The sequence below is a fragment of the Chiloscyllium punctatum genome, chromosome 17 (assembly GCF_047496795.1).
Source record: "Chiloscyllium punctatum isolate Juve2018m chromosome 17, sChiPun1.3, whole genome shotgun sequence".
NCBI classification, from domain to species: Eukaryota; Metazoa; Chordata; class Chondrichthyes; order Orectolobiformes; family Hemiscylliidae; genus Chiloscyllium; species Chiloscyllium punctatum.
The window spans coordinates 51275037-51297605 of record NC_092755.1 but is presented as its reverse complement, the minus strand read 5'-3'; the positions used below and the strand labels follow the sequence as shown (position 1 = coordinate 51297605).

At 40.0% G+C, this 22569-nt stretch overlaps 1 protein-coding gene across 1 annotated transcript in view; it reads right to left on the bottom strand.

The window, feature by feature from the left end:
• Positions 1-20998, bottom strand: part of mapk1 (mitogen-activated protein kinase 1) — a 112258-nt gene extending 91260 nt beyond the window's left edge. Inside the window, exon 1 of the mRNA XM_072587113.1 lies at positions 20836-20998. Coding sequence (XP_072443214.1) covers positions 20836-20963 — 128 coding nt within the window. The 5' untranslated portion in view covers positions 20964-20998. The remainder of the gene's footprint in view (positions 1-20835) is intronic.
• Between the last annotated feature and the right edge of the window lie 1571 nt (positions 20999-22569).

Sequence of the window (22569 nt, the reverse complement as noted above, 5' to 3'; positions counted from 1 at the left end):
TTGAAAACCAAAAAATCTTCATGGTGAATAGTACATCATGAAGTACACTGTTTTCCATCATACATTACGCACAAATACAGTCAGTGACTGATTTTAATTTCCCATTGCAGCATTTCCATTGTGCTGTGGTGTTGCTTGGAAGTTCCTGCAGCTATTCTCGGAAGCCCTGGAAACCATTACAAATGCAGAAACTCCTGGCCAATTACAAAAATATCAACTGCTGAAGGGAAGTAATCCTATAAATGCAAAGGCTTCAGTGCATAAACATAAATAGCATGCTCATAGGACGAACAAACTAAATAGTGAAAATTGAAATTAGATAATTTTGGAAACCCTAGTCGATTTATTAAGCTTCAGCTGTGTAATTTGAAATCCTCTATTTCACATCTTCCTTACCGAAGGCAGGTAAGGACAATCTCTAGACCAACTTAACAATCATGAATAGTTTTTGAGACAATAAATAGGGAAAGGAATCAATAGGCACTTGAAGCAGCCCGAGTTGCTCAAATGCAACACAAATTTGTAAACAGATAGTGTTTAATGAATTTAACTGGATTTCTTGATGAAGTAACAGAACTATAACAAAAAGCTGTCTAATAAAATTCTGGTTTGGAGAACTGAAAAGTCAGTGTGTTCTTCTATCCACCAAACTCAATCAGAAATACCCCGGGTAGTTATCCTCTGATCTAAAAAACATTAACCAGTGATCGTCCGAATATTCATCAATAGGACCTGTGCTTCTTTGATACAAGTGAATTACTTTGATATTGGAATACAATGTAAAATGTCAAAATCTGCCAATGATACGAAATTTGGAGGAAGAGTGGCAAATATTGAGGATTATTCAAATCAGCCACACCAGAATGACAGGCTAGCAGAATAGGCAGCCAAATATCAGGATGGAATTTAAGACAAAATAATTGTTACAAATAGTTTTGGCAGAATGAGCTGGGAGTGGCAATAAAGACTGAGATTCAGCCCATTGAGTCTGCACCAAGCAGCATGCAACCCAGACCCACCCACTCCAACTCATCACCCCGCATAGGGTTTTTTTTTACTATGGCTAACCCACCTAACCTGCACAACCCTGGATACTATGAGGCAATTTTGAGCATGACCAATCAACCTAATCTACACATCTTTAAACTCAGACAAGGGGAGAATGTGCAAACTCCAGAGTCATATGAATGGCAACATTGCAACTGTGCAGGGATGGAGGGAATGAACTGCATGTATGTACGCACTCTTGAAGGTACTAGGACAAGTTTGCATACACTATCTCACGCTTCATAAATAGAGGCAAAGAGAAAAAACAAAGCGGATCATTTATACAGCTGTTTTAGCCACTAGAATAGTAATTTTAGTTCTGGTCACACTTTAGACAAGGAATAGGGGCTCAGAGGGCGCAACGGATTTTTGAGAGACTGGTTCCAGGAATATGGGGATTTTTGCTACAACGTTCGGTTGGAGAAGCTAGCATTATTCTATCTGAGGTAGAAGGGAACAAGGGCAGGTTTGAATAAGCTAGACAAAGAAAACCTGTTTCTATTAGCTCATGGTGTACAGCCTCAAGCATACGTTGAGGTTTCAGAAGAAATCAGAGAAGAGGAGGAAGTTGTTTTTAAACACACTAAGTGTTAATGACCTGGAAGAGAATCTCCAAGACAGGTAGGAAAAAAGTTAACTATTTCAAAAGGAAATAAATCTGCACGGCTATAGACAAGAGTAGTGAATGGGATTAACTACATTACTCTACAGAGTTATATGCACTTGACTGGCTGAATAGCCTCGTGCGCCAGAAACTACTCAATCACAAGTTGGTGGACTGGACCAGCTGTGGTAGGGGTGTTGGATCAAGTCAAATAGAATGTACCTAAATTTTACCTAAAGCAATAATACTGAATGTCAAACTTTAATGTTCCTCCTTAAACCTTAACTCTGCACTACTACACATTCTCTTTTGATTCAAGATCAAATGAATGGCTGGCTATACACAATGGAGAAAGTGAGGACTGCAGATGCTGGAGATCAGAGTGCTGGAAAAGCACAGCAAGTCAGGCAGCATCAGAGCAAGAGAACTGACATTTTGGACATTCATGAAGAAGGGCTCTTGCCCGAAACGACCATTCTCTTGCTCCTTGGATGCTGCCTGACCTGCTGTGCTTTTCCAGCACCCCACTCTATTCTGGCTAATCACAATGACAGGTAGGGATGCTTTATTCAAGCTATTCTTCCCTTTGAAGGGTCGTGGGAAAGAGTGGAAAACCCTTCCCCTCATTTTTTGCTGGTTTTCTCATACCAAAAGTATAAAAAAGGTTCAATAACTGAAAAATCAAGTCAAAAAAACTAAAGAACACAGCTGCTCCTTTTCAAGAATTTTTTTTTAAAAAAAGGATAGTTCATATTTTTAAATGACATTAATACATTGCCTTTAAACATCACAAAATATGCAGTTAGGCATGCGCAAACGTATAAACTTTACACATCTAGCATATTTGCACATAGTTAATGAGGCATAAAGTATTTGGGCAATCTGGAGCATCTCCACCTACATTAATGGACAAGATAGGAATGGAAAAAGCATAGCTTATTCATCTTCTGCACAAAAGTTTATAAGTATGCAACACAAAAGCACCACATCTCCCAACAACTTTAGGATTGATCAATTCAGTTGAAAATGACTTTTGTCCAAGTATGCATACTATTAAAATCAACTTATTTTTGTAGGCTTAAGCAGTTATTTTTCACATTCCATAACTGATCCTGTAGAAATAGTTAGAATTTTGGTAATTTGCGCATTAAAACCAAAATACATACCATTCAGGTATCCGATCAAAGATAATTTTTGGCTCTGATATTGCAGAACCCAGTCTTGGCTACTTTTAATTAATGTGCAGCACTTATTGACAGTCATTGTTTGCTGACTAAGAAACCATATAGTGCCAATGGAACACAGTGGACAGGCCCACTACCAAAATAACCATTCCAACTCAATCCATGCTTGGAGGGGCAAATTGAAATGAAATCCAATTCATGTGTTCCTATATCAAAACTCCAACTGTTTCAATGAAAAAAGACAATTACAAAAGCATACGTCACACAGCACTGCTTGAAAGTACTTATTCATTAAAAGTGTATTTATCCATTTAGAATGGATATTATCTGTGCATCACTCCACTTCATGTCATTTGAAATTGGGAACATTTATTCTGTTTTGCCTTGGACAGCAAATGATGCCTGTATGTCACTGTCTATTCACAATATGCCCAAACAGCACCACACCCACAACTACAACTACTACTAAACCCATTCTTTTCATCTTTGTATCAAAAGTCCTTTCACAAATTTAGTCCCTCCTTCCTTTCACCATATTACCATCTTCCATATAGTCATACAATATAGGTATGGTAAGTCAAAGGGCCTGTTTCTATGCTGACCAATAAACACCAAACTACACTGTACATGGTCCATGGCTGACTATGTCCTGGTATTTTGTGTACTAATCCAAATGCTTCTTAAATATTGTAAGAGTTCCCTTTTGTTGTCCTTCCCATTTACTTAAAAATCTGTTACATTTACTTTTCCATAGTTCTTACAAAGCATAAAACCAGAAAAAAGGTTTCTCTCAAACTAGAACTCCATACACCTCCTACCATCCTTACATCGAGAAAGCACCATCAGTGGCACATCAACTATTTGTTACAATGGTGAATCGAGTACAGTCGTTATTCCGAATAGCTGGTAAGGCAAAAATCTTCAAATACAGCTGAGGCTGCCACTTAAAATACTTCATTTATTGCTTTTCACAATAAGAACATCACAAAATGCAGCCAGTTTAGTATTATTTGGCAAAGCAGTCAGTGTAATAATGCCATGGCTGCCATTACAATTAGAAAATCATACTGGAGTAAAACTTACTGACACGGAGGGTGGCAAACAGAAATAGAATAGGAACTAACAGCCAACCCTCCAGATTTCTTGAGTTTTGTTTTAATGGTAGAGCTTGAAATCAGTCACGTGTCTCATTTGAGAAAGTAAAAACGTAGCTATGCAATTAATTGAATATTTTTGTTTGAACAGCCTGTACCAGTGACATCAGGAAAACTGCCTTAGGAGGCATTACAGAGCCAAACTGTGATAGAGCAGAGCTAAGAAAACATAGTCATTAACTCAGGGTGCTTCCATGGCCTTGTCAATTCAGCTGTCAGATTCTTAACATCTCCCACCTAATTCTCCAATAGACTAACTTTTTAAAACATGTAGAAAACAAAAGAATGTTAAGCAGAATTATTACTTCTAAAACAGAGTCCCAATGGTATATGGAGGCTGAGTACTGGTTACAGCTTTTGCTATCCTGAATTTCAAGATATATTTAGCTCAAAGCAAAATTGTGAAACATCTACTTACTGTTTGCATAGAAAGTGACAGCACTTGTGTTCCCAACTCCTACAGTAACTCCCTACTGAGCAGCCCTGAAAACATTTGAGCTTCTAAAATTCAAACTGAAGAAATTTACACGCTGATTGAGAAATGCGCTTGAACCCACCCACCAATTTGGAGCCAGGAGACTGAATGCTCTATGCAGCTTTCATTCTAATTTAAGGCGAGAGTCTCAGTTTCACATCAACTCAGTCCACAAAGATTTACTTGTAATTCAGGTACAGAGAATGAGCCAAATAAAAGATTAGTCGACCCTTGTGTTTTCAGTCACTGTGCATTATCAATGAAATCTAACACTTTGAAACAATGGATCACATAACACTGAGTTAGCCTGAAGTGTCAGAATACTCCCATCAAATCAAGCAGAGTGGACAACTTGCCTAGCTCAGCAAACTCCATAGATGAATGGAAGCGATGGGTCCAGATCACGGATGGCAGTCAAATACAATTAAAATAGAATCAGCTTCCTCTCACCTTAAACCTATATCCCCTAGTTTTGTACTTCAAACATCTGTTGCAGGGTTACTAATGCACCAAGTTTTGCACTAAGTGCTGCTTATGATTAGTTGTTTACATAAATATTCAATACCCTAATAATGAAGTAGGCCAATTGGATGACACTAAAGAACAACATGGCTAATGTTCGAGTCACCATGCAATTCATTTGAAGAGGACAAACAAATAAGAGCATAGTAGAGTATGAAACAGACTGGGCTGGAATCCTACATTACTTTTGTTCCCAGCCCAACACGCATTATAATGTAATCATAATTTCAACTTGATTAGTGTTGAGCAGAAATGGTAGTGCATTTGCAATGCCACTGGACTAGTAATCCAGAGGCCAGGCTAATGCTCTAAGTACATCACAGAATTTAAAATATTAATAAAATCCAAAATTAAAAGCTTATGTTGCTGAGCCACTCTTCGTATGGATACTGAAGTTCTCAACCCAAAGTACATTCTGCACCTTTACTGAATTTGAAGAGGGGTGGGTGTGTGTGTGTATGGTGGCCTCTCTTGTCTACGTTGAAACACTGAGGTCCCAGGGCCCTGTACCACACTAACGATACTTCTGCTGGGTCTGTTCTGCATTGGGATGCAACATATCAAGGAATGCAGATGGTGTAGTCCAGGACATTGCTTGTAGGGTGTCCATGAGCCTGACTATGTCAGGTTGTTGCTCGACTAGTCAGACAGTTGTCCCAGTTTTAGCACTAACCTTCAGATTGCCAAGTTGATGCCAGGTGGTCCATCTGGCTTCATTCCTTTTGAGACTTTGTAAGCAGTTGATGCAACTGAATGCCTTGCTCAGCCATTTCAGAGGGCACAGAGATGTACAGCATGGAAACAGACTCTTTGGTCCAACCCGCCCATGGCGGCCAGATATCCCAACCCAATCTAGTCCCACCTGCCAGCACCCGGCCCATATCCCTCCTCAACCACTTTGCTGTCAGTTTGGAGTTACACTGGACAAGACTAAGTAAGGGAAGCAGTTTTCTTTCCCTAAACAGACAGTTGTTTCCTGGTAAATGTTGGACTTGTGTTGTTACTAATCCAGCAACAATGCCACAACAACATCACCTCCCCTTCACACAACTGAAACATCTATTGGATGCCTACATTTAGAAGTCTTCATCTGATTTATTATTTTTCCAGCTAAAGCCAATGTTAAAAGACAATTTAGAGATGAAGTGATACTCCCCAAATAATAGAAAGAATGCTGGATTTCAGAGTGACATCATCCTTGCAACTCTTTCTAAGCCTAGATGATACAGGTGCTATGGTCTTAGGCCACAAAAACACGTAAACATTGGAAGATAGGGTTTGCACATTTAGCAAATTTCTCTTCAATTACTTTGCAGATTTCTTTCATTAAGCAGAGCACCTAGGCTTTTAAAGTTTGCTAGAAAGGGATAAGGCAAGTAAAGATGACAATTTACAGAGGGATATAGGTAGATCGAGCAAAAACTTGGTACATGAAATATAATGTGGGAATGACAAATTGTGTGCTTTGGCAAAAATAAAGTTACTGATCATCTAATTGGAAAAAAGACTGGAGAAAGCTACAGAACAGAGGGATTTGGGGAATTCCAGTCTATGAATCACAAAGCTAACATCTGAGATTCATCAATAATGAGGAAGGCAAATACAATGTTGGCTGTTATTTTTCACTCACTGTGGGCATCACTGACTGGCCAGCATTTATTGCACATCTCTAGCTGTCCTTGAAAGGTGGTGGTGAGCTGCTGACTTGAACTGCTGCAGTCCACACATTGTAGGTTGGCCCCCATTAGAGGGATATTTCGACCCAGTGACACTGAAGGAATGACAATATAGTTCCAAGTAAGAATGGCGAGTGGTCTGGAGGCAAACTTGCAATTGGTATTGTTCCCATGTGTCTGCTGGCCTCGCCCTTCCAGATGAAAATGGTAGCCTGCCATTTGCCAGCATTGTTGTCCTGTTTCCCTTTCAGTCAAAGCAAAACGCTGAAACACAGGTGTTTTACCTTCTTTAATTTCAGGCGAGAGAGAACTGTTGCCCATGTGCACAGACAGGCGTTCACTGCCTTCTCTCAAACAGCTTTTCAAATGAATTATAGTCATTTTACAGGAAGGAGCATCCAGATATGGCAACATACCTATTGATTGGGTGACCGTTACTGTTGAAGCTCGCTGATTGTAAAGATTAAGCCATCTGCTGTTACACAATGAAGACCTTTCACCTTAACTAATGTTACATTCTGAATTCTTCCAATATTGTTAAATGGCTCTACATAATGACTGTTTTTCCACCTTAACCCATTATCCTTGCCTCCATCACCTCACTGTTAACTAAGTTTTATCTGATCTGAGTCATGCTCAGCTAAGCCTCTTGTTTTACAAAACTCAAATCAACAGTTTCCCTGCCTTTACAATTCAGGACTTAACTCTTTCCCTGCCTACTTATATCCTATACACATTCTCAAACAGAATAGTAGAGGTGAGGAGAGCATGACTGTCGTTAACATCAAGCTCACATCTTACTGAATACGATATCAAGCAGACATAGTAAAACTGGAGTCAGAGTGATACACAATCATATCGCATGGAAACAGACCCTTTAATCCAACCAGTCCATGCCGAACATAATCCTAAACTAAACTAGTGTCCCACCATGCCTGCGCCTGGCCCATATCCCTCCAAACCTTTCCTTTTCATGTATCTATCCAAAAATGTCTTTTAAACTTGTACTGTACCCTCATCTACCATTTTTGCAGGAAATTCATTCCACATGTGAACCACCCTGTGTGTAAAACATTTGCCTTGCCTTTTATATCTGTCACCTTAAAAAACATGCCCCTTAGTCTTGAAATTGCCCATCCTAGAGAAAAGACAACCATTAACTATTTATACCTTTCCTTATTTTACAAACTTCTATCAAATCAGCCCTCAACCTCCCATGCTCCAGTGTAAAAAAAAAGTTCCAGCCTTTCTTTATAATTCAGACCTTCCATACCTTAGCAACATCCTGGTAAATCTCTTCTAAACTCTCCAACTTTATAATATTCTTCCAGTTATAACTGGTCAACCAGAATTGGACACAGTATTCCAGATGAGACATCACTAATGTCCTGTACAACTTCAACATAACTTCGCAATTCATACTCAAACGATCAAGCAATGAAGGCATACATACCAAACACCTTTTTAACCATCCTACATGTGATACAAACTTCAAAAGAATTATGTATCTACACCCCAGGTCCCTCTATTCTATACCACTACCCAAAACCCTACCATTAATTGTAGAAGCCAGACTCTTGTTTGATGTATCAAAACGCAATATCTCACATTTATCCAGATTGAACTTCATCTGCCACTATTCAGCCAACTGACCTATTTGACCAAGCTCCCTTTGTAATCTTAGAAAACCCGCTTTACTGGCTCCAATTTTGGTGTCATCCACGAACATGTCTTCCATATTCTCATCCAAATCAGTTATATAAATGTCAAACTAAAGAGGACCCAGAACCAATCCCTATAGAACATTACCTCCAGTCCAAAAAGCAACCCGTCACCATTGCTGTCTTCTGCTTTTAAGCCAATTCTGTCCAATTGGCGAGCTCACCCTGAATCCCACGTGACATAACGTTACTAATTAGTCTACCATGCAGAACCTTGTCAAAGGCTTTACTAAAATCTAAATAAATGTCAACTGCTCTGCCATCAATCTTTTGATAACTTGCTCAAAAACTCAGCATTTGAGACACTATTTTACTCGCACAAAACGACACTGACAATTCTTAACTTTTGCCCCTCTAAACGCTCGTAATTCTTATCTCCAACAACTTACTCACAACGAGCTCAGGTCTATAGTTCCCCTGTTTCTCCTTACAGCCTCTCTTAAAAATAAAGACAAAACATTAGCCACCCTCTAGTCATCAAGCACCTCACCTAAAGTTATAGATGATGCAAATATTTCCGCAAGGGGTATCACAATTTCCTTTTACTTCCCACAACATTCTGGGATATATTAGATTAGGTCCTGGAGATTTATCCACGTTTACATTCAAGGCCTCCTGAATTTTTTCTGATGTGAACTGCTTTTAAAACAAAGTTAGTTCTCTACATTCGCTTGGCTCTATTTCTTTCTCCACAGTAAAAAAAATTCATTTTGTATCATTACCATCTGCTAGGGTTCAACACAAAGACTACTTCCTTGATATTTAAAAAGGTCCTACCCTCTCTAGTTTCCCTCTTGCTCTTAGGAAATTATCCTTAACCTTATCTGTCAATGTTATCTCATATCCCCTCTTTGCCTTCCTGATTTCACTTAATCAATATTAAGTATAGGGGTTTTCTTAAGAGATTCAAGTGAACCAAGCTGTCAATATCTAAAATAAGATTCTCTTTCCTTGACTAGAACTCAATAGTTTTACTTATCCATTGTTTCTTAATCTTACTAGCCTTATCCTTCACTCTAACAGGAACAAAATGCATCTGACCTATCACATCTTGAATACCTTCCACTTCTCAGATGTCCTTTTACCTGCGAAGTCAACTTTCAAAAGTTGGAGTAATTATCTCATACCATTAAAATTTTCCTTACTCCAATTAAAATCCAACTTTTTGAATGTAACAGAATTATGATAGTGAGACCCAAAGTGCTCCCCAACTTTTACTTGTCACCTGCCCTGCCTTATTGCCCATAAGGAAGGAGGTCTAATTTTGCTCCTTGTCTAGTCAGAGCACCCACATATTGATAAAACTTTCTTGAACACATTTAAATTCTTCACGACCCAAACTTAACACTATGGTAACCCTAGTCAATGTTTGGAAAATTAAAATCCCATTATAACATTATGCTTACATGTATTGCTTACATTGCTTAGAGCATGGATCAGTACCTGGTGCTATGATGTTGTGGCCATAACAGAGACATGGGTTTCTCAGGGGCAGGAATGGTTGCTGGATGTTCCAGAGTTTAGAGCATTTAAAAAGAATAGGGAGGGGGACAAAAAAAAAGGGGTGTAGCACTAGTAATCAGAGAGGGTACCACATCTACAGAAGCTTCTATTGTCGAGGAAGATCTGCCTACCGAGTCAGTATGGGTGGAAATTAGGAACAGCAAGGGAGCAGTCACCTCGTTAGGGGTTCACTACAGGCCCCCCCAATAGCAGCAGCGAGATGGAAGAAAGTATAGGTCAGCAGATTTTGGAAAAGTGCAGACATAGTAGGATTGTTGTAATGGGTGACTTTAACTTTCCCAATATTGATTGGAACCTCCTTCGAGCAGAAGATTTGAATGAAGCTGTTTTTGTAAGGTGTGTTCAGGAGGGTTTCCTAACTCAGTACGTTGACTGGCCGATGAGGGGAGAGGCCATTCTAGACTTGGTGCTCGGCAACGAGCCGGGGCAGGTATCCGATCTTGTGGTGGGAGAGCATTTTGGTGATAGTGACCAAAACTGCCTCACACTACATACCTATGGAGAAGGAGAGGATTACGCAAAATGGGAGGATATTTAATTGGGGAAGAGGAAACTATGATGCGATTAGACATGAGTTAGGAAGCATGGATTGGGAGCAATTGTTCCATGGTAAGGGCACTAGACATGTGGAGATTGTTTAAGGAACAGTTGTTGCGCGTGATGAATAAATATGCCCCTCTGAGACAGGGAAGAAGTGATAAGATAAAGGAACCTTGGATGACGAGAGCAGTGGAGCTTCTCGTCAAAAGGAAGAAGGTAGCTTACATAAGGTGGAGGTAGCTAGGGTCAAGCTCAGCTCTACAGGATTATAGGCAGGTAAGGAAGGAGCTCAAAAATGGTCTGAGGAGAGCCAGGAGGGGGACGAGAAAGGCTTGGCAGAACAGATTAGGGTGAACACAAAGGCATTTTACACTTGAGAGGAATAAGAGAATGGTCAAAGAAAGAGTAGGGCCAATCAGGGATAGCAGAGGGAATTTGTGTGTCGAGTCTGTGGTGGTAGGGGAAGCCCTAAATAAGTTTCTTGCTTCTGTCTTTACGAAAGAAAGAAACTTTGTAGTGAATTAAACCTTTAAAGAGCAGGTACGCATGCTGGAATGGATTGAGATAGAGGAAGCTGATGTGCTGAAAATTTTGTCAAACGTTACGATTGACAAGTCGCCAGGCCCGGATCAGATTTGTCCTCGGCTGCTTTGGGAAACCAGAAATGCAATTGCTTCGCCAATTGCGAAGATCTTTGCATCCTCGCTCTCCACTGGAGTTGTACCTGAGGACTGGAGAGAAGAAAATGTAATTCCTCTCTTCAGACCAGTAAGTCTCACGTCTGTCATCTGCAAGATGTTAGAAAGGATTCTGAGGGATAGAATTTATGACCATCTGGAAGAGCATGGCTTGATTAAATGCAGTCAACACGGCTTTGTATGGGGCAGGTCATGCCTCACAAACCTTAGAGTTCTTTGAGGATGTGACTAGAAAAGTTGATGAGGGTCGAGCTGTGGACGTGGTGTATATGGACTTCAGCAAGGCATTTGATAAGGTTCTCCATGATAGGCTCATTCAAAAGGTCAGGAGGAATGGGATACTGGGGAACTTAGCTGTCTGGATACAGAATTGGCTGGCCAACTGAAGACAGCAAGTGGTAGTAGAAGGAAAATATTCTGCCTGGAGGTCAGCGGCGAGTGGTGTTCCACAGGGCTGTGTCCTTGGGCCTCTACTGTTTGCAATTTTTATTAATGACTTGGATGAGGGGATTGAAGGATGGGTCAGCAAGTTTGCAGATGACAAAGGTTGGAGGTGTCGTTGACAGTATAGAGGGCTGTTGTAGGCTGCAGCGGGACATTGACAGGATGCAGAGATGGACTGAGGGGTGGTAGATGGAGTTCAACCTGGATAAATGCGAGGTGATGCATTTTGGAAGGTCGAATTTGAAAGCTGAGTACAGGATTAAGGATAGGATTCTTGGAGTGTGGAGGAACAGAGGGATCTTGGTGTGCAGGTACATAGATCCCTTAAAATGGCCACCCAAGTGGACAGGGTTGTTAAGAAAGCTTGGTTTTTGGCTTTCATTAACAGGGTGATTGAGTTTAAGAGTCTTGAGATCTTGTTGCAGCTCTATAAAACTTTGGTTAGACCGCACTTGGAATACTGCGTCCAGTTCTGGTCACCCTATTGTAGGAAAGATGTGGATGCTTTGGAGAGGGTTCAGAGGAGGTTTACCAGGATGCTGCCTGGACTGGAGGGCTTATCTTATGAAGAGAGGTCGACTGAGCTCGGACTGTTTTCATTGGAGAAAAGGAGGAGGGGGGACCTAATTGAGGTATACAAGATAATGAGAGGCATAGATAGAGTCGATAGCCAGAGACTATTTCCCAGGGCAGAAATGACTAACAATGAGGGGTCATAGTTTTAAGCTGGTTGGAGGAAAGTACAGAGAGGATGTCAGAGGTGGGTTCTTTACAGAGTTGAGAGAGCATGGAATGCTTTGCCAGCAGCAGTTGTGGAAGCGAGGTCATTGGGGACATTTAAGAGACTAGTGGACATGCATATGGTCACAGAAATTTGAGGGTGCATACATGAGGATCAGTGGTCGACAACATCGTGGGCTGAAGGGCCTGTTCTATGTTCTATATATCAGATCTCTTGACATTTGTTTATGAACTTCGCTCTAAGATCTACAATACAATCCTATCAGAAGTTTCCTTTATTTGTAATATATACCCATGTTTTCATTGATTTTTTGGAACTACCTTCTAGTTACAGGAGCAATGCATTACGAAAATCAAAAATGCCATTCCCTCTCCTTTCTTATCCTTCCTAGGGGATAGAAAACCCAGAACATTGAGCTGTCAAGTCTTGTTCATATCCCAGTCAAGGGAGAATGGGGATCAGGAGGAAAGCTCTCCACTGATTGGAGTCATATCAGATGCCTATAATTCAACTTGATTTACCAAACTGTGCATTCACATACATGCCTTCATTTGGGCCTTTATGCATTTCCCTTCAGTCTGACTCCACTGAAAATCTTACTATTATTGTGCTCATGCTGTCTGTCTCTCCCAATTTTTTCTTATCTTGCTTTTTTGTCCCACTAATTCTCTCTCGCTCCTATTCTTCTGAAATAGAGAGTTTAAACCCTAACCAATTATTCATCTCAATGCTGCTACAATATCTTTGCACAAAATGGTTGTTGGCTGACACTACTCAGATCACTGCAATTCAATGAACTCACTAGTTAAGTGCTTGAAAACACTTGAGAGCTTTGATAAGACACTCCACGGCAGCAAGATTTTCTTTCCTTCATACTGCTTAACATTCCATGTCTGCTAATTGAAATGACAACAGCAGGACATAGCATATCACACTTGAACGTCCTAAGTTTCAATTCAAAATGATCAAAACGTCTGCATGAAGATCTGGCCTCTGAATTAAAAATGAATTACTGCACAATGAAAATGCAGCATGCATTGAAAACAGTCTTTAACTGCATTAGAGAAAAGCAGAACACCATGTAAAATATTTGTAAAAATTAAATTCCATATATGCTTATAACACTCCAATATGTCTCTGCTGGCTTACAGATATAATATCAAGTGCTTGTCCCAAACCTGAGCAGCTAAAGAATGGAAAGACCAAAGCCTTATCTTTCACCCCTGCCCACAAGCTATGTTATTTCACTAATTCCATCCCTCTTACAGCCATTATCAGAGATTAAACCAAATCATTTGCAACTTAAGTATCCTATTTAGCGGAGCTCCCAACCTGATATTGTATCTGTTGGAAAGGCATCCTACTTTCACCTCTAAACCAACCACCAGCATCACTTGCTTTGTTTAAGACTTCATCCACATGGTTGTCATCTCTGGACTGCAGTACTCTAACCCCCTCATGGCTAATCTGCCATTATCCAACCTGCAGTTCATTGAAAACTCTGCTGCCCAAACCCCAAATCCATTAGCCTACACTGAGTCCCGCTGACTGGTACCCAATTTGCATCTGACTATACTTCTACAAATCTATTAGACTTCCAATCCTTCACTCAGGCACTATATCCCTGTGAGGTGCTCCTGTTAAAATATAAACAAGTTATTAAAATCAGTATTAATAGTGTTTTCCACAACTTCATGACATTCTCTTTACTGCCAGTTAAATATATTCAAAATACAATAATTGTTGTAGTGTAGGAAGTACTGCAGCCAATTTATACACAGCGAGCTCTTAATGAACAGGGATACAATAATGACAAGGAGTAAATAGAGTCAGAGTCAGAGTCAAAGCTGTACAGCACAGAAACAGATGCTTCGGTCTAATTAGTCCATGCTGACCAGATATACCCACCTAGTTAGTCCCAATTGCCAACACTTTGTACTACCCTCCACCACTTTCTCTGGCAGGTCATTCCATAAACATGTGAAAAGGTTGCCCCTTAGGTCTCTTTTATATCTTTCCCCTCACCCTAAACCTATGCCCTCTAGTTCTGGATTCCCCAGCCCAGGGAAAATACTTTGTCTAGTTATCCTCTGTCCCTCATGACTTTATAAACCTCTGAGATCACCCCCTCAGCCTTCGACACTCCGGGGAAAACAGCCCCAGCCTAGTCAACCTCTCCCTATACCTCAAATCCTCCAACCTTTGTAACATCCTTGTAAATTTCTTGAGCCCTTTCAAGTTTCACAACATCCTTCCGATAGGAAGGAGACCAGAATTGCACGTAATATTCCAAAAGTGGCCTAACCAACATCCTTAACAGCCACAATATGATCTCCCAACTTCTTTACTCAATGCTGTGACCAATAGAGGAAAGCATACCAAACACCTTCATTATCCTATCTACCTGCGACTACTTTCATGGAGCTATGAACCTGCACTCCAAGGTCTCTTTGTTCAGCAACACTACCCAGGGCCTTACCATTAAGTGTTCAAGTGCTGCTAAGATTTACTTTTCCAAAATGCAGCACCTTGCATTTATCTAAATTAAATTCCATCTGCCACTCCTCAGCCCACTGGCCCATCTGATCAAGAATCCCTGTTGTAATCAAGAGGTAACCTTCTTTGCTGTCCACCATGCCTCCAGTTTTGGTGTCATCTGCAAACTTACTAACTATACCTCCTATATTTATATGCAAATCTTTACATAAATGGCAAGAGGTAGTGGACCCAACACCAATCCTTGTAGCACTCCACTGGTCACTGGCCCCCAGTCTGAACAACCACCCTTCACCACCACCCTCTGTATTCTACTTTCGAGTCATATTTGGCAAGTCCTTGATTTTTATATTGAAGTAGGACCTGAACATAACAGCAACAATGCTGCCAAAAAGATAGCAGTCTTAAAATTAAGTTTGGAGAAAAATCACAAGTCAGAGATGAGTAAACTAAAAACTAAGTAGCATCATATAATCATACTTCCTGCATTATGTATTCTGTAGCAAACATATTACACTCCACATTAAGATTGATCATAGCGTCCCACATGCCAGGAGCAGCAATAAGACAAAGCAAGAGGAGTGTCGAATATCACACAAATGTACATCACAACTACATTTAATGCAATCTGAACAATGTCCAAAATTTGGATATCTGGACAAAGCTCCCTATGTAAGTTTACTTGAAGTGATTGAAGAGTCAGATGTCCAGCACAGAAAGAGACCCTTCGGTCCAACTCGCCCATGCCGACCAGATATCCCAACCTAATCTAGTCCCACTTGACAGCACGTGGCCCGTGTCCCACAATATTTTAATTGCAACAGGTTGCAATACCTGGCATATGTAAACAATAGCAACAAATACAGAGTTTAGATAAACCACAGGTTATTTAGAAATTAAGTTTTAAGAGGTAAGTTTTACAACTAAGAAATCTAGAATAACAATCTCTGAAAATGATTGTTGGTACAAGAGATGTTATCCTTCAGGGAGATTAGAAAAAAACTGCAAAAATATTTTGAGCAATATTGTATTTGTTCTAGCAAGCAAAAAGTCTTTAACCATAAGCTTCTACCCAATAACTTAGAGAATGCACATTCCATATCTCAGCACTGGAGACATTTTACACTAACAGCAAAGGCAACACATTAGAATCCAATTTTATGCCCTTGTCCTCTCCTCAACCCCAATTATCAGAAACCACTTCACAAAAATGTAAAAATAATAATATGGAAGGTGAGTTAATCAATCACATTGGTCAAGTTCAAAACAAGATAAATTTTATCTGTGCTGCCCTTATTGAATAGACTTAATTATGAAGGATACTGATCTGAGTTTCTCCTTATTTACTCAATCTGCACTGTTTGGAGGATTGGTTACCAGATTATAGAGATTTAGGATAACTAACAAAGCCAAAGAAGAAGATAAATACAAATTTTTCTGAAGTTACAATTATCAGTAACATACTGCCTGAAAGGTCAGTGGAAGTAGACTGATAATTTTCAAAAGCGAATTAGATATATACTACACAAGAAAAAAAGTGAGCGCAATGGGAGAGGAGCAAGGAAGTGGGACTAACAAACCTTAAAAAGAGCCTACAACAGCATGATAAGCTGAATTGACTCATTGTTCTGTTCATATAATTCAATGGAAAATATCACTGAACTTTACCAAGTTGAAAGGTTTTGGTTATTGCAAGCTCTTTCAGAATTGAAAATCACAACACTAGGTTACAGTCCAACAGGTCCAAGTCTGTTGAACTATAATCTGGAATTGTGACTTTTTGAACTTTGTATATCCCAGTCCAGTACCGGTATTTCCAAATCATTATTTCAGAATTAGCAATAGTCAGAAATTCATTCCATCATAGATCATAAGATGAAGTCAGAAAAACAAACCAGCAAGGCAGCACTGACACTGCACTATGTTTCCAATGGAGGAACCTCAAGAGCCAGCTGTGTCATAAAATAAATGATTTTCAAAAGAACAATTATATTTGCGAGGAAACTGTGCGGCATAAAATGGAAACGGATTGTTGTTAGCAAACCAAAATAAACCCAATTGCACAGATTAACAGAAATAATGAAAGGTCAAGACAATAGGTATCAGAGCAACAAGCAGGAAATTAAAACAGGGATCAACGAAGTTTGATATTCCATAAAAGTGAAAAATTGAAGCATTAATACAGTAATGTTGCCTGAGTTGATGGCAGAGTTAACTTGTATTAAAGACATTCATTTCAACCACAAAGCATGCCAATTCAGAAAAAATCTCTAATTAAATTAGCTTCAACTCCTCTCTTGCCTTTTGCAATAATCCTAAAACCATTTTACACAATTTCAAAACATCAACATGATAAAGCCATGGTCAGCATGTAATGAAATCCACAAAAGCAGGACAAGTTGACAAGCCAGTAATGAAAGTGCATGGGCACCTCATGTTTACCAATAGAGAAATAGAATGGAAAAGAATGGACACCATGCTACAACAATCCAATTATCACCACAGCTAGAGTACTAAGTACAACATTTCAGGAATGCATCAAGAGCCTTATAAAAGAAAGTTACAAGTAGTTTATGGAATCAAGGGGCTTCAGCAATTTTAAGATCTTAGAATGTTAGGACAATTCCCTTTGGACAGGATATTAGTGAAAAGTGACCAATAAAAATTTTCAAGATGGTGAGAGGCTTTGATCGAGTAGAGAGAGAAACACTATTCCCTGTGGCGATTGGGTCAATTACCACAAGCCATAGATTTAAAAATCACTGGTGGAACAGCGATTATGGAGATTAGAAATTTTATTCTCAGTTGTCATGATCTGCAACAATATTTGAAAAAAAAAAGCCAAATCTAACTACTTGGACATTTTAAAAGCCAGATCCAGAACTACCTCAGTATAAGAAACTTATTGGAGCATAGACAAAAAACATAGGATGAACTACGCTTCCAAAACAAAAAGCTATACAGACATGACAAGTTGTCTGAACTCCATGTTTAAGCAGAAAGGGCTGTGGAGTAGGACCTGGGTTCTGCAATAGTAGAAAGCACATCTACTGTAGGAATATCTATTTACATAATTGAAGTCTACAAAAGCACTGCTGTAGAGTCACACGGAGCCAGAGGAAAACTAAACCATGCTGTCACGGAGAATTTTACGTTTCAAAAGCAAGCATCAAAAGATAAGAAGCATATTCAAACATCATGGAATTAGAGGATGTGTTTGTATATATTTCACCAGATGTCAAAACACTTCTCTGCTTAAAACCGTACAAATAATCTATAACATCCATTAAGTTAAAAGGCACCATGTGGGAGAAGGTTGTGCCCCAGAGGAAAAGAAATGGCCTGCATTTGATATTTTTTATAAACACACTTCAGGGCGAGTGCAAGTGCTGGAACCTAACTTCTAAACTGCTAGATGTTTCCTTACAAATGTAAGGTGATGCCACAGATACCAAAATGTATGAACCTGTGACACCAATTCAAAATACTGTACTTCAATAAAAAGGAAACTATTAATTGTTGAATAAACTACACACTAGTACTTACTATAGACAAGCGCATTCTAGCTGTGTCAGTGGGTGGGTCAAGTATTTTTTACATAGGCTTCGTTATTGCATAAGTAACATTTATGCTTGTATATCTTCACCTTAATTTACAACCAAAAAAAACCACAGTCAGGATGCTTTACTGTATTGAGGCATATCTTGCCAGTTAGTGTATAAAAACAATAACACTTTCCCAAACAGTACTTTCTAGGAACACTGGTGGGACACAGTATTATTCTGAATTGGCTTATGCCACATATTTTATTTAACCACACAATAACCTAATGCTTCGGAGGTTATTAGATCAGTGGTCTAATTGCCCAAGTCATCAGGTTCTGAGCAACAGCAAGCCTTGACAAGGAAGCAATTTTTACATAAAAATATGGTATTGTCAAAACTTCTAGCTGACCATGTACTGTTTTAACAAAATAAACTAGAAATGTTTCTACAAAGCACATTTCCCTTGGCAGAGGCACTTCAGTTGAGGGTCTTTAGTCAATCTTTACACCTGTTAATCTTTAGTCAAAATTCATTACAAAACTATAATTAGTCGGTATGACAACAGAAAAACACACTTATCAGCAGAATTGGAAAGCAATTTAAACAATGATGTGTGAAACAAAAGCTATTACTTGTGAATTTTTAAACAGAACTGATGTAATGCTCACTTAGGCTAACATCTAGCCATTGTTAGTAGCAAGACTACTACAGGAAATGAGATGTAATTTCTAGGATTTAGAAGCTAGCCACAACCAACATTTAAGAGTTTTGTGGGAATGTTTTGCTGAGATAATAGATGCACACTTTACACCATCAGATTAAATGACTTTTGTAAAAAGAGACTTCTTCAACAGAAGAGAAAGTAAACAGAATGCTTAGTATGAGTATTTCTGCAAATTGCAAATAATACTTGTAGATGACCTCTAACCAGTTGTTCAGAAGATATGATTACACACCTCCAGAATAGGTGGGACTTGTTACTGAGGCATAAGCCTGTTAAATTAAGAAATCAGCCAGTTTTACCTTGGATACAGTTGATTTCAATTTCTGTAGACTGAGGAAGGTAATTTTCTCCTGATTTTCACCCAGCAAGCCTTATTGTAAAAATAAACAGGCAACAGTTTGGGCCAGGTTGAATTGGTCACAACAGTCAAACAGATTGAAAATACTCAATCTAGACTTGCATGAAAAATGACCACTATGGCAAAAGAATGGACAAGTGCCAAATGCTGTGGAATGACTACTTAAAAACAAAAACTGCCTGAGGAGAGTAAAGCATTGCTAATGTAAAACTATTGTCTGTCTATAACCATTGAAAAAAATGCCCCAGTTTTTCCAAGATATATATATTGTATGTAAAATAAACTGAACGCGGTTACCCCTACTCCATACAGTTTTAATAATTTTCTTCCCACCTGAGTGCTGCAAAAGCTAATGCTGCTGTAATCTGCCTTTACATTTTAGGGCATATTACACAGCTGCAGGAACATTTTTGCAAGTACAGGCAATGAGTCTAGCCTGTTGTAGCAGGCAGAACGTTCCAAAACTATACAGAAAAAAAAGCATATCTCCAGGTTGTTTTCTATACTTTGGAAGCAATGTTACTTATTCACTGCACAGCACTCCCGGTGGCCATCAAACGTGTACTGCAAAGGACCTCAAAGAGTCCATTACAATTATAAAAGCATTAGTTATATTTAAAACGAAGAGAAAGAACAATTGGTATCGCCAGATTTCGATCTCAGTTTTGCGCCCAGTCCGTTCTATAGGTCATTTGCACTTAAGCACACCAGTAATACAACACAAACTACAATTATCTAATCGAAAATACAACAAACAGGCTTTAGGTCTTTTCCAAATTTCAATACTGTATTTGTTGCCTTAAACCTTACACAGTCATCTATTTAATCGCCATTTTCCCGATTTTCAATAAATTCACAGCCTCTTGCCTCATTCGTAATCGTATACATCTAGTTCCAGCTTGACTCAATGCCGAGACTCCTACCTTAATCCTCGCCTAGTCTGTCCTTCTACAGTTCACTAAAATACTGGAACTTCGTTCCCTTTAGGAGCCACAACCCACTTTCCCATAACGCCTCCACCTTCATGCATTTTTTTTCCAAACCATCGCATATACTTGATTATTTTGTCCTCATTCCCTCTGGTCTGGACATCTCCAATTCCTAGCGTTTTCTCTTTCCCTCCAAATCTCCACCCTCATCTCCTCCATTTCCCAATTTCGCCCAGTGGCCCTGAAGCATCTCGCCTATCCCGATCAGCACGCCCTCCTTTTCCCTGAGGATCCCCAGCCGCCTTTCCTATTACTCCCTTCTCCCGTTATCCCTCTGTCCACACCACCGGCCCCTAAATCTCTGCTTCCTCACCCTCCCACCCACCCTCTCCCTCTCCCTCTCCGTACTCGGACACTCTCCTGTCACCACTACTCTGAAATATCACACTCACCAAACCATGCCATAAGCTCCCTCCCCGATGTAACTGAGGTTAGTATATCGCGGCCCGGTGTCGAACACCTGCCCACGAATCACTTCAGGCCCGCTTGCGCACTGAGGCAAAGTAGGCGCAGCCGCCATCTTACTCAGATCATCCGGAATGACCAAGGATCGTGCCTATTGGACAGGCAGACGCATGTGACAGGGAGGAGCATGATTGGACCACACTGAACCACCTGATCCAGAACAAGCAGCTAACGACTCGATTGGACTGTGCCGGACCACGTGATGCACGGCGGTGTGGTGTGATTCGATTGGGCAGCTGTGAACCACGTGCCCATAACGGCCAGGGCTCCGATTGATTGGACAATAATTGGCCACGTGATACTAAACCGCCCTGACGTGAATTGATTGGACAGTGGTGGATCATCTGATCCAAAGCAGCTGGACGACGGTTGGGGCGCCTAGATGGATTTACAGGTGAAGAATGAGGGTTGGAAATAAAGTACCTGTTTGTGGAACTCTCCTCAAACGGCCCCTAAATCTTGCAGTCAATGAAATACTTTTGATGCAAATGTAATGTTGTGATGTTGAATAGAGCAGCGATTTTCATGTACAGCAAGATTCTATAAAAAGCGTTGGGATACTGACCAAGAGAGGTCCATTCTTACTTCATTCACGGGATGAGGTTAGACCAGCATTTGTTTCCTATTTCTAACTGTCAAAGGGCAGTTAAGAGTCAACCACATTGTTGTGAATCTGGAGTTATATGTGGACCAGACCAGATAAAGATGGCAGTTTCCGTCGTTAACAAAACACGACTGAACTAGATGGGTGTTTCCAGTAATCAGCAGTGATCATCATTGGACTCTTAATTCCACCATATGCTACGGTAGAATTTGAACCCAGGTCCCCAAAACTTTACCTGGGTCTCTGGATCGACAGTCCAGTGATAACACCTTTTCTTTACTTTGAAAATATACTTTATTCAAAAAAAAATTATATATACATAGTCCTAAATGCAGTTTGGTTCTGTACGGTAGCATATCATGGAAACAAACAAACATTGGAGTTTGGTTCTCTCCAAGTAAACCAAAGACATCATAACACATAACACTGTATTTACATGCATTTGAGGTGCTAGGAGGGTCTGATTACTGAATGGGCCGCTGTTTAACTTCAGAAAGACCTGAGACTGTGGTCTTTTCTCGCTACCTGAGCGGCAGCTATCCCCAAGCTTTAGTTTGCATCCCAGTAAGTAGCTCTGGACCTTGGAATGTGCCAGTCTGTACCATTTGTTCAAGGTCAACTTCTTGTTCTGGAAGACCAACAAGCTTCAGGCAGACCAAGGAGCGTCTTTCATTAAATTAATGATCCTCCAGACACAGTTGATATTGCCTTGTTGTGTGTCCTAGGAAACGGACCATAGACTACTGTGTCCTGCATCACAAACCTTGCTTAAGGCAAACCTTGACCACTGCATCTTTCTCCAGACTTCCTTACAACTGCATATTCCAGCAGGAGATGTGTGACAGTCTCAATCACCCTGCAGCAGCTTTGAGGTATGTGTGCTGTGGTGCAGACTAACCAGGTATACATGAAGGATCTCATAGGTAGCCAAGAGATGTCTTGGTGCTGGTTGAAAAGTTCTGGTGATAAGGCATTCTGCCAAATGACGTTGATAATCTGCTCACAGAACCATGCAACAAGACCCACCCTTGCCTTTTCCTGCGGGGTCTTGAGGATG